General features: G+C 42.7%; 2 protein-coding genes across 2 annotated transcripts; one reads left to right on the forward strand and one right to left on the reverse strand.

Moving 5' to 3' along the window:
- The first annotated feature begins 3,969 nt into the window (after positions 1 to 3,969).
- Positions 3,970 to 5,246, forward strand: smim8 (small integral membrane protein 8). Its single transcript, XM_063495670.1, has 2 exons — positions 3,970 to 4,214; positions 4,993 to 5,246. The coding sequence occupies exons 1-2, from the start codon at positions 4,086 to 4,088 to the stop codon at positions 5,149 to 5,151; spliced, it is 288 nt and encodes a 95-aa protein (XP_063351740.1). The 5' UTR covers positions 3,970 to 4,085; the 3' UTR covers positions 5,152 to 5,246.
- A 181-nt stretch (positions 5,247 to 5,427) lies between these two features.
- Positions 5,428 to 11,788, reverse strand: ddx51 (DEAD (Asp-Glu-Ala-Asp) box polypeptide 51). The gene is made up of 16 exons (XM_063495302.1): positions 11,657 to 11,788; positions 10,168 to 10,463; positions 9,638 to 9,717; positions 9,415 to 9,565; positions 9,087 to 9,232; positions 8,717 to 8,788; positions 8,530 to 8,636; positions 8,295 to 8,403; positions 8,069 to 8,208; positions 7,511 to 7,700; positions 7,309 to 7,424; positions 7,125 to 7,241; positions 6,690 to 6,791; positions 6,550 to 6,613; positions 6,336 to 6,470; positions 5,428 to 6,257 (listed from the first exon to the last, which is right to left on the reverse strand). Exons 1-16 carry the CDS (start codon positions 11,677 to 11,679, stop codon positions 6,240 to 6,242), a joined length of 1,866 nt encoding a protein of 621 aa, XP_063351372.1. The 5' UTR covers positions 11,680 to 11,788; the 3' UTR covers positions 5,428 to 6,239.
- Positions 11,789 to 12,014: the final 226 nt, after the last annotated feature.

Consider the following 12,014-nt stretch of genomic DNA (forward strand, 5'->3'; position numbering starts at 1 on the left):
ATACATACGTTTTTGGACAAGCATAATGTATAAAAAAAAATGGCTATAGTTCATGCAATCGTTTTTATTAAAGCTAAAGTCTGCACTTCAGGCATGTTTTGATTTAGTATCAGATCCACTGTAAAGCTTGCCACACATCAATTCACCAACATTAGAGCAACATTGCAGAAACTGTGTCAAAGTCCGCATGGATCTAACTGCACTTTGATTTGGACCAAAAGTCACCAGACTATCAACCTGACTGAACCCCAAGGGGACATTTTGGACCAACATATTAGTGCTCTACCATCATCCAATAACCAAATGAGAGAGCCTCTGGTTGTCTCTCCTGTACAGTTCCAGACATATGAAAGATCATTGCAAAGAAGCGCTGAGGCTGAGGCACCTTAGAAAAACATGATTTTTACCGATTAATTGGTCTGATCTCATCTGTATGGGGCTAGACTAATTACAGGCAATTACAAGATCATTTATGGTAAAAACAAATATTTCTAATTGATATTAAAATTTTCACCGAACTACTTGTGATACATGATTCTTATATAATAGTAAAAGTAGCTCTGTGATTCACTGAAACTAATTTGCAGTTATTCAAAACTGCACAAAGCTTCCCTACGTCCTTTCCCCCAGCTGGTTATCCAGCCTTGGACACTGGCAGATTCTATACAGGCTACATCAAAGAAGGATTACAAGATATATTGCAACTGCCAATTTTTGGGATCACACTTTGTCACAGATGCAATATTCTATTCTTAAACACGAAACAACAAACACACATACATACGCATACATGTGGAAATACAACCAAGTTTCTTTTTCTTGTTTCTAAACCTGCTAAAGAGTTGTCAAAGTCTAATAACATATTCTCAAAGGTCCTTCCACTTTTCTGTAGTGATCCAAAATAGCTTTTTACCTTTTGAATGGCCCAAAAAGGTCACGTATGATATCCTCTTATGGTACTGTATAACTGTCCAAACACAGAGAGTAACATCACCCACAGACACAGTGAGGAGGTTGTATTTCTGTCATACAGTAAAGACACAGCAGATAGCTTACCGGTGGTGCTGGAGGGCGTTCTTCTCTCTGGTAGCGGATTGTGTCGAGTATCAACTGCGCGTCCTTCACTGCTTACTTGCAGGTAAGAGCTCAGTGCCACACCTTTCCAGGAAGACATAACAGCAGCCTGTGGCTGGCTGGATCACACACTTTTTGTTTTGTTTCCTACCTGTGGGCTTTATGCTAATACATATATGCAGCAGCCTTGCTCTAGGTCACCTGCTGGTCAACTAAAAGCAAATTGAGTGTCTGTGTTTGTGCAGAGATAGACATCATCACCATGGAGCTGTCTAATGTAAATATGTGCTGCCTGTTCAAGCTCATTGTGGGGGAAAAAACATGCACTGTTTCAGCTGTGTTATCTTTCTATCCTCTTCTATCTGGCAGGACGGACACATGCAACTTTGATGAGAATGGGATCTCCTTACCTGCTGATAAATTAATCATACATCAAACCTAAGGCCTGAGTCTTCAAGCTGCCATTTTCATGCCTCATTTTCATTTAAGTTTATTCATATAGCACCAAATCACAACAACAGTTTCCTCAAAGTGCTTTATATTGTAAGGTAAAGAGTCTACAATAATCCACAATTATACAAAGAAACTCCAACAATCAGATAATTTCTGAGGTTTGTTCAAAGGCAAGTGCAAGTGCAGTGGTAAAGATTTCCCTTCCCACTGTCGCCAAGTGAGGGTCAGGAAGAGGCAGCCATCTGCCATGACTAGCTGAGTGAGAGTATTGTTAGCCCCCACTATACTTGGGCACCCAAAACCCAACCAGTGACTCAACTGCATGCCAGCAGTCAGCACCTTGTCATGTGTGAATGTTTTCTACAGCTGTGAGGTAGAACTTTGGGTGACTTAAAATAACCTGAGCTCAGGGAATAATAATGTTGAATTAAGTGAACAACATTAAGGTCTCTATGTCTTTAGTACTTGCTTTACCACTAGGACCACAGGCGACAGGATGTATCGTAGCTGTTCTTGTCCTTTAGTGCTCTAACAAATGTAGATATAAATGATTAATAATCACAGTAAACAAGACATGTTAGTGTGCCATCCTGGGAGACCTCAGAATTACTGCAATACTACTGAATACTACATTATTACTCTACTACTTTTAAAAAGTTAATTAAATCAATAAATTAATAATTTTTCTGAATTACTAAACTTCATAATCTTCTTTTTGTTATACTTTTTTCTGGGTAGAAATCACTTAGAAGATGTGACGTGGAATAAATATCTTGAGATCAGAATACTTTGTTGATACCAGAGTAAATGATGGGTCGCAGTTGCTCCAAGACAGTAACTATCTACACTAAATTAAATAATACAATATATTCAAAAGTTACAAAATATAACAAATAGCTCTAATTATAAATATCCCATTATATTACACAAATTAGATACAGGTACAGGTGTTCCACCTATAATGTGAAGCCAGTATATAAAAAATGTTTTTGTCAATATGTAACCTCAGCGACAGTAAAACTCAGTTATGCTGTCTGCAGTCTTTGGTGTTATGTAATTTCCGTGAAAGTGTCCTTGGAAATGTTTTAGAGGAACTTCAGACACTATGTCCAGTCGCATATTTAGATGCCTTGTTTTTGAGAAAATGCAGTGCAGACTGAAGACGCGTGTAAGAAATTATGCCATTTACCAAAAAGTTATATGGCAGAATTAATAATAAATACACAGCTTACTCAATATGACACAGCAGTTTTGTGTATATTACTGTATATATGGCATGTAATATCATCATGCTTTGAGTTCATTCAAAAGTATATATTGATAGTATTTTGCCCATGGCATAACAAAGTAAAGAACATAAAGAACAGCCTAATCTGGCCCTCAGTGTAACATTCATGAAGGCCTCTCTTAAATCATATGTTTGTGGTGGCAGTCCTATGAGGCCCACATATCTCTGGAAAGAATCTGTTCTTCATGGATTCAGAAACACAAGCCTAAATTTTTATTTTTATTTTTAAGTATTTTAAAATATATAATTAACAAAAGAAACAGCTCACACAAATGCTTACACGTATCAATATTATCTTGAGACAAAAATGAAAATTATTTGAATTTATAAAACAAAACAAAAAGCCTTCCGCCTGGTCTCACACCTCTGTGTTTCTGTAACATAAATAACGAGTGACTGATCTGACTTGAAATTAATGAGTACGAGCTTTTTTTTTAATACTTTCTCTTTATTGATTTTCATCTTATTTTACATACAGAACTAAAGAGGGCAAGGGAAACTAACACATTCACATATTCCAAACTACACATCGCCTTGTTTTACTTACACATATTACATATTACACAGGTGCATGTTCCATTCAAACAAAATCGCGGCTACTCCTCTGCATCACACAGGTATCAGTTTCTAGTCTTTTAACGTATAACGATCCCATCTTTCCCAAAGTCTCTCTCCTTTCTCCAGCGAGTACGAGCTTTGAAGGAAACTGTCCGTGACTCGCTCTACTCTGTGGTTGTGAATCCAGTATGGCAGACAGCGGGGTGTCCTGCTTTCTGATTGGCTGATCTCCACTCCTGTTCCTTCCGCCCCATTCTCCTTCGCTTATAAGTGCGAGCTTCGCAGTTAAATTCGGAGCGCAGGAGGTTGCATACAAGTAGTTAAAATATAGTAAATTTTGAATTACAAGTTTGCAGTTTTCATTTGTGTAAATACAACTCTTATTATGACAGCCACACAGATACTTCCGGTCACGTGTTTTTCTGTACCTGGACTTTATTTATGAACATCAGCATAAACACAAATGCACTAAAGAAACATATGTCCACAAGGTTGAGCATTAAACATCAGAGCCTCCCTTTCAGTCTCTGTTTCCTGAATGTGTCCTGCACATGTTTTTCCCGCTCACACCCACAGAGAGCGCTGTGACTGGAAAAGCGCTACACTTGCTTTCCTGGCTGTCTTTGACTTTCAATATGGCTGCGCTTAGTTAGCTAGCTTAAGTGGTTTAAGTGTACCGTCATCTGTTTTTGTGTGTGTAGAAGTGTAGGCCATGGCGGACAAAGAGGCTAGAGGAGGGGTGGAGAGTCACGGTGAAAAAGGGTTCAGGACACCTGGGCTGAGGAGCGTACAGACCACCACGCTGTTCCGGGCCGTGAACCCCGAGCTCTTCATTAAGCCCGTGAGACTGACTGACACACACACACACACACACACAGAGAGAGAGAGAGAGAGCTGCAGGCCAATGAGTTGTTATTAACCTTGGAACGTGAACTAGCTCTTCTCCTCTAAGTGACACGGACTGTGTCCGGCCTGCTGCACTGCCGGGGGGTAACAGTGTGTGTAGGACCAACTTGATGGTGAGAGAGGCTGGAGTTGTGGAACGATGCTTTGTTTCTATTATTTAAGCTCAGTTTGGAGCCTCTGAATAGTTTTAAATACATAATTATGTTTTTGTTAAAAAAAAAAAAAACCCTCAAACATCCACTGCGAAACATGTCCTAAGATTTTTTTTTGTTGACAGGCACATTCAGAGTTCAAGTATCCATTAAACCCAGTTTCAATACAGTTTTAAAATGTGTTGAGAATTTAATTTGACAAATTGACTATAATTAAAGTATATTTGTTTATAGTACATCTGTACATCTGCTCTCTGTATAGCAATATAGAAAATCTGAATACTTATCTTATTTGTACATAAGGTGGGAATAGTTATGTACAGATTATCTGTATATAATCTGCTCTTTGCTCACTCTTTACCCTGTGTTTATATATGTGTAATGACAATAAAGTTGAATCCTAATCCATCTCTTAAACCATGACACTACTCTCCCTTATAGAAGCTCTACTACTGTAATAAAGGTTTCTCCTGTTGCTTCTCTACCAGCAGTATGAACTGCAGCCCTCACACAAAGCATGGACTGGAGCGTGCTCAGTAATGTCTCTATTTCACTTTGCAGAATAAACCCGTGATGGCCTTTGGACTGCTGAGCATCACGCTATGTGTGGGCTACTTGGGCTACCTGCACGCAATGAAGGAAAATGACCAGCAGCTGTATGAGGCCGTCGACAGCGAAGGAGAGAGAACCATGAGGAGGAAATCATCCAAGTGGGACTGATAGCACAGCCTTTATCACTGAGTGTGTCTGTGTGGTGACATCACATTTACTGGACTCAAACAAGGACACCTGTGTGTGTGTGTGTGTACATTAAAGTGTGTTATACATACATCTGCTTGTCTTTGTCCAGTCTGTGCATATAAATGCATTTCCTCGTTGCCTCAAATACTTTTTGCAACCACATCTAATTGCCCCCTGGTGGCCATTAGAAAGACTGCAGGTTTAATGCATTACCATGTGCTATAACAATATATTGTATACAAAGCAGACACATCAGATGATTCATTTTGTTTTATTGAACATTATGGAAAACTGGATAATTACCCAAAATTACAAATGACACTTCTGAATTTCAGCCGTTTCCCTTTTATTAGTATATTATACTTGTGAAAAGGGGCGTTTAAATCTGTTGATTTGTATAAAAAGAGCAAAGAGAGCTCGAGTTCATATTTATATTCTGTGAAAGAGCACTGAGCTTGAAAAGCATTAAGAGAGAATTTCAGCCACATTGAAACTGAATGAGATCAACCTTTACAGGAAGTATAATGGCACTTATCTACATTTAATGTGTTCCAATGCACACAGTGCCATCTACCAGTGCACGTGGATGTTACATGAGGATAAGATTTGTGGGTCTGTCAGTAAATCGACAGGATTATATTTGAAGAATATATTAGCAGCTCCCAGCCAGCTTTGACCTACGATGCATGTAACTGAAGCAGCTCTTTTGGTAGAACAGTGTCACATGTTGGTAAACTGCAAATGCTGAGAACAGCACCCTGATCCATCCTCCTCCTGCTCAGATTTCTGAAGGTTTTTTTCCAGGTGTGGTCTGATATACAGCAGACTAACGAGCCACGTCTCACGGCTTTCAGTTCTCTTGGCAAACTCTTGAAATGGTGCATGTTTTATCGCCTTATAATTCCTGTTTCTCTTCAAAGTCAGCATGTGTTTATGGATTTCCAGAAGACTACATGGCTCAAGCATGAAGAGTGCTCATGAGACAGCGAGGCGTGATGCCATTCTGTGGATGAAATGCGCCGCAGTAAAAGTCCTGACGTGTGTGAAGCCAGCATCATGGCCAGACATCAGCTGGCTCTCTCCTCCTGTGGGTAAACAAAGGCACAATTAAAACAGCGTCTCTTTGTGCATTTTAACGTTTAACAAATTGGTTGAGGTAGCACCTTGATGACATCAGCCAGCTTCTGCAGTGCCTTTTCATATTGGCCTTCCATGCTCCTCAGGTTCTCCGGTTTAACCACCTGCTTCTGAATCCCAGGGCTTCCTGCTTTCACCACCATCTGCAGGAAGTTTTTCTCCTGTGTGCAGCCACAAACACCATGAAACAACCCGCACCTTTGCTACTTTCATCTCATCATCTCAAAGAACGTTATGTACCTGCACTCTGAGCAGAAAGGTAAAGGCCAGGCCTGTTTTTCCCGCTCTCGCTGTTCTTCCAACTCTGAGGACAGACACAGGGTCAGAGCACGTCAATGAGGGCAACAGTGAAGAATTACTCACAGTCTGATGGGCCTCACCTGTGAATGTATGTTCTGATGTACTGGGGTGCATCATAGTTAACCACACATTTGACCCCGCTGATGTCGATGCCTCTGGCCACCGCGTCTGTGCTGATCAACCTTCCAAAAGACAGTTTAAATCTGATATATCACATCTGAACATGGACTTGGTCAGTGAGCACAGATCTCAAAGCCAATTTAGAAAAAGCGCCTGGTCAGCAGTTCCTTTCTGCATGGAGCCTAGATGTTCTTCATGATGTGGCCCAAAGGCACGCACATTAGGCGTGTGAGCTTGCCAGCTTTGTGAGCAACACCTGCCACCAGGAAGGACTTCTATATCAAATGCTTCCTGCCCACTGGCACACTTAAAACCACATTCTGAGTCTGAAAAATGCCTTCAAACTTTTGGGGACCTGGATCTTGGTCCCCACAAAGATATGAATACACACTCACAGTTGGATCTTTCCCTGTTCAAATTCCTTCAGGGTCTTCTTCCTGTCACCTGGGGAGAGTTGAGAGGAGAACTCGGCAGCCTGGACTCCACCAAAGAGCTGCAGCAGCAGGTGAAGCCTGAGGAGGAGGGAGGTGGAATCAGCACAAGAAGCCTTCAGTCATGTGATTTCAGGAACTCTCCTACCTGTGCGCAGTCTCTCTGGAATTGGTGAAACAGAGGACTGGGTGGAGCTTCATCCGCAGGATGAAGTGGAGGAGTAGGAGGGGCTTACTGCTCATGGTGCAGGGAACGTAGTACTCCTAAAACACAAAGCCACATCAGTCTGTACAAATCAAATTCTGGTTTGGTTCCACTCCCTGCTAAAGGTCAAAAGGGCAGCCCTCACCGTCAGACCCTGGGGGAAGTTGAAGCGGTCATGCCCATGGGTTGGCGAGGCTGCAGCGCTGTCGGCGTGGCCGTAGGTGGAGCTGAAGAGTCGGGGCTGGTGAAGGCCCAGCTGCTGCAGTTTCTCTGGGTTCTGTGTGAGTGTGGCGGAGAACAGCAGCTTCTGCAGCGGCGTCTGAGGTGGAGACAGACTACAAGGACAAGGCTGTCAGCTGAGCACCGACCTAGAACCTAAGTCCTGGCTGCAGAATTGGAGTTCTTCTGTTATGGTTAAGACCACTGTGTCTGGTGAGCACACTGACTTCTTTTTTTTTTAAAAACTTCTGCATCATTCTTTTCAGTTATTTTCTCATTTTGACATACTGTATCAACACAAGTGACCTTAAAATCCCACAAAAACATTAACATAACACCATGAAAACATTCCCAGCTGCCTTTTTATTACTTAACTGTAACCTTTAAGCTTTTCTTCTGCTGGCCTGAGTTTGTGGCCAAGAATGAGACTGACATCATCTCAATCACCCCACAGTAGATAACACACACATACACACACACACACCTGGCTGATGTGATGCACGCTGCTTCTGTCCTTCTAAACACCGACTCGGGTTCACCTCTGGATCGGTACACTGCTCCCATCACCTGACTGAGCCAGGACTGGTGCATGCTGTCGATCATCCTGTCCGCCTCATCGATCACCTGAGCAAGTAGCAGACACACACTGTGTGACACACACTGACGAGTGAACTCACTGCTGCAGCTCGACAGATTTCAACAGCACTCACCAGAAACCGCAGATGTTCCAAACATAAGCCTGAATTCTTGGTCATGTGGTCAATGAGTCGTCCTGGAGTAGCCACAACAATGTCTGCTAGACTACGCCTCATGTTCCACCTGCACGGACATGACATAGATGCTGAGCTCAGCCGTTTCCCCACTGCACATGTGCACCGAGGACTCTGACAGGAGATGTGAGCTGTGTTTCTGTGAAGCTTTGTTAGAGCCAGCTCGATTTCTCACCTGTGTTCTGACAGCGATGCCTGTTCTGCAGCAAAGGACTTCTGACCTGCCAGCATCACCACTTTGAGCGTGGTTCCCTCGGCGTACGATGCAAACACCCTGTGAACCTGCACAGGAGAAAATGTGAGCTGAGTTTCGGGCTCTGTGGAGCACTGCTGGGACGCAGACAGCTTGAAAAGGTTCTCACCTGCTGGGCAAGCTCTTTGGTCGGCAACACGGCTAAAGCCCGGACTTCACACACCACCCTGTCCATCAGCACCTGATCACAGAAAACACCCTCACTGTCTGTGTACTCCAAACAGGCAGCAGACAAAGTAAATGGTAAATGGACCGGTTCTTATTTACACAACTTGTACATTCACCCAAGCGCTGTTTCTAAGTGTTTCCGATCTAACATTCACACACATTCATACTCTGACGGATGCATCGATAGGGTGGGGATTCCAAGGATACAGACTGGAGCAGACTGGGATTAAACCACCACCTACTAACCACTGGTTAGTAGGTAACCTCCTCTACCACCTGAGTTACAGGTGCAGCAAAGACATGGCTCTCACCTGTATGATGGGGATGACAAATGACAGAGTCTTGCCGCTGCCTGTTGGTGCAGACACACAGATGTCTCTGGGCTTATAGCCCCCTCGCCCAATCAGCAGGCCCTGCTGGGCGCTCTCCAGGATAGCTGGAATCACCTCTGCCTGCACTGTGGAGGAACATTTAGTCTCAGGTTAAGTGTGTGTGTGAGTGAGAGCTGACACATGGTTGTGGAGACCTGTGGAAGTCAACACAATTTTCAGTAATACTGCAAACTACTGTACAAAGAGCCTCCTTGGCATGGCTCCATTTGAATCAAAGGCTGTGCTCTAACACATTTACTAGCCTCACCTGGAAAGAAGTGCTGGATTCCATTACTGTGCAGGTTTTTCAGGAGCTGAGCACATAGCCCTGGGACATCAGAGATGGAGATTAGGTTGTTTTTAATGTCTGTGTGAATGACATGAGGCTCAGCAAGCCACTGGGGCAGAACTCTGTCCACCTGTGAAAAGAATGCAGTGTGAGGGAAAGTAAAAAGCCCTGTGGCGCTGCAAGTAATCGTGCTTCTCTCTACCTTTGGGACAGGTTTGCTCTCAAATCCTCCTACCAGTGTGAACCCAGGCAGAGTGTCTGTGGTAGATTCTGGCGAAATATCTGCAACCCAGACATTTAGATGTAAGCACACCGACCATCTGCAGAGACTACAGCATGAACTAGGTTCTTTTTATCCTCATGCAACTTTTTACTGGCTTGATCCTCACAGAAAAAGTCTATTGTCAAAAGTCGTGGATTACTTGTCTGCACACTGCCCATCTCTGCTCCTACCAGCCGGCTGTCGCGTTTGTGGCGTTCCAAACACGTGTTGCACAGCATAGCAACACGTTATTTTTGACCAGGAAATAAAAAGCAGGATATATACCATATGGCCAAAAGCAGTCCCTTGTCTGTCTTTATATTTTTGGTAATATAGTTTATTTTACAGCATATGTACCAAATGTTTGATAAGCTGATAATACCCCAGGCTCTTAGACAGGCAGAATGAAAGATTAACTGAATGTCTTCATACCTACATCACATGTGAGCATCGATAATTAAAAGAATCACCTGACTGGATCTCCTCCTGGTGTTGTATATTTGTCTCTTCAACAGGCTCTACACTACATGAAGCTACTGTTTCTGAGTGCCTCTTCTTGTGCTGCTGAGGCTCTAGTCCACCATCTTCGTCAGCCTTTCTTTTCTTTTGGGCATCCACCTGCTCTGCTGGGTGTTCATGGAGGTGTTCTCTCTGCTCAGCTGAATGACGTTTCTGCTTTTCTTTAGCCTTCTTCTGCAGTTTAGCCAGTAATGCCTTTGACAGAGTCTCTTTTGACACACTCCCATCTTCCTCCTCTCCCAGATACCTGAGAGTAACACACATCCACAGTCACAGGTTGACAATTTTTGGTCAGTTTAGAAACATGCAACATTCAAGTTATTAAAGCTAATTTCCCCCCAAGAACATTATGCAAAGCTAAAGAAATGCAGCAAACAGAGGAACACAGCAGCAGAAAGAACAGCTACTGTCATCTTCATGCATTGTTCATATGGTCAGTATCCTGGAGATCCGGGATGACCATTCTAGGGATTTTCTCTCTGCGTCACGTTATAGGGTCCGGGTTCAAAGCAGCCTGAGCTCAGCGTACTTAATGTGACCATTCAGCACTGGAACACCCAAAATATGACAGGACACCGGTGTTCCAGATTAACTGGTAGACTTTTAAGGAGCCGCTACTAACAAAACGACTAATAAGCACTGAATACTTCATCTATTACGTTTGTGAGGTTACCTTAAACAGTACACGATTGTCCCAGATGATTACAGTTACATATATATGATATCCAAACTCACTACGTCATCATTACAGATGATTTTCAAACTGAATTCATTTCCAGAGAAACGACAGAGGCAGACTATGCTAACGGGATGTGATGTTACAACACTAGTCTAATATTAATGTGTAGTATTTGTTCAAGACGTACTTCTTTGTTATGGAAAACAACATTAAACTCATCATGAACAATAGGAGTGGGGATTTCTGGAACTTTGTGTATATCATTTGGCACTTCTTACCGATGTAGACTGAAAGTAAACACGCAATAACATTTCATTTAGTTTAAAGGTTTATGCGCAAGACGCGGCTGCCTCGTGCATGGGAATATCACCAGGTAAACTCGAGACAGTTTTTAATATTTTATTGTTCAAGAGCAATAAGACTAACGGAGTGTGTTTCAGGTAACCTCACAAATGTCACAGATGAAATACTCAGTGTTTATTTGCTGGCTTAAATGCATGTGTGGCAGACTTGCATTCCTTAAATGCAAGTCTGCCACACATGTGTTTGACCGTCACCAGTTATTTGGCGACACCAGTTAAATCTGGAACACCGAAAGCTGCCACAGGCCAGTTTTATTTACTCCATCAAAGCGAGACAGAGTTATAAAGTGGGCTGTGACAATGTTCACATCTGTCTGGATATGTCCGTAAAGTGGCACACATCTGGATAAAAACTTTGTAAATGAAATATAAGATCTGAAACTAGCAAAGCAGGCCTACCTATTCACGAGAAACAGAGACATGTTAGCGGCAGAACAACGCGAACTTTATCAGATCTCCCATCCAAGGGTTTCCAAACGTGACAAACCCTGCATCCACCGAACCCAAAACACCTCCACTCTCTCGCGTGGTTCTGCACTAGGCGCAATTTGATGACGCCACCAAGGCTGGGCGCACATGTTTGTCGTCAGTCGGGCACGTCAATGTTGGTTTTGTGTTCAGTCTCTAAAACTAGACTACTTTAGTCTCATTGAGTGTCATATTCAGATCCATCACCTCAAACTCTCTGTTAAGATAGATTTGTAGAAGCACAGCATTAACCAAAACATAAGCCGATCGTTTATCGTCCTCGTTTCAC

The sequence above is a fragment of the Pelmatolapia mariae genome, linkage group LG15 (assembly GCF_036321145.2).
Source record: "Pelmatolapia mariae isolate MD_Pm_ZW linkage group LG15, Pm_UMD_F_2, whole genome shotgun sequence".
NCBI lineage: Eukaryota > Metazoa > Chordata > Actinopteri > Cichliformes > Cichlidae > Pelmatolapia > Pelmatolapia mariae.

What these genes read in the sequence shown, in the direction of transcription:
- smim8 (XM_063495670.1), top strand. Translation starts at nt 4,086, where the DNA reads ATGGCGGACAAAGAGGCTAGAGGAGGGGTGGAGAGTCACGGTGAAAAA. An exon ending in CCGAGCTCTTCATTAAGCCC is followed by an intron (nt 4,215 to 4,992) that starts GTGAGACTGACT and finishes TTCACTTTGCAG; the next exon opens with AATAAACCCGTGATGGCCTT.
- ddx51 (XM_063495302.1), bottom strand. Translation starts at nt 11,679, where the DNA reads ATGTCTCTGTTTCTCGTGAATAG. An exon ending in CCAAAGAGCTTGCCCAGCAG is followed by an intron (nt 8,637 to 8,716) that starts GTGAGAACCTTT and finishes TCTCCTGTGCAG; the next exon opens with GTTCACAGGGTGTTTGCATC. An exon ending in ATCAGAACATACATTCACAG is followed by an intron (nt 6,614 to 6,689) that starts GTGAGGCCCATC and finishes GTCTGTCCTCAG; the next exon opens with AGTTGGAAGAACAGCGAGAG.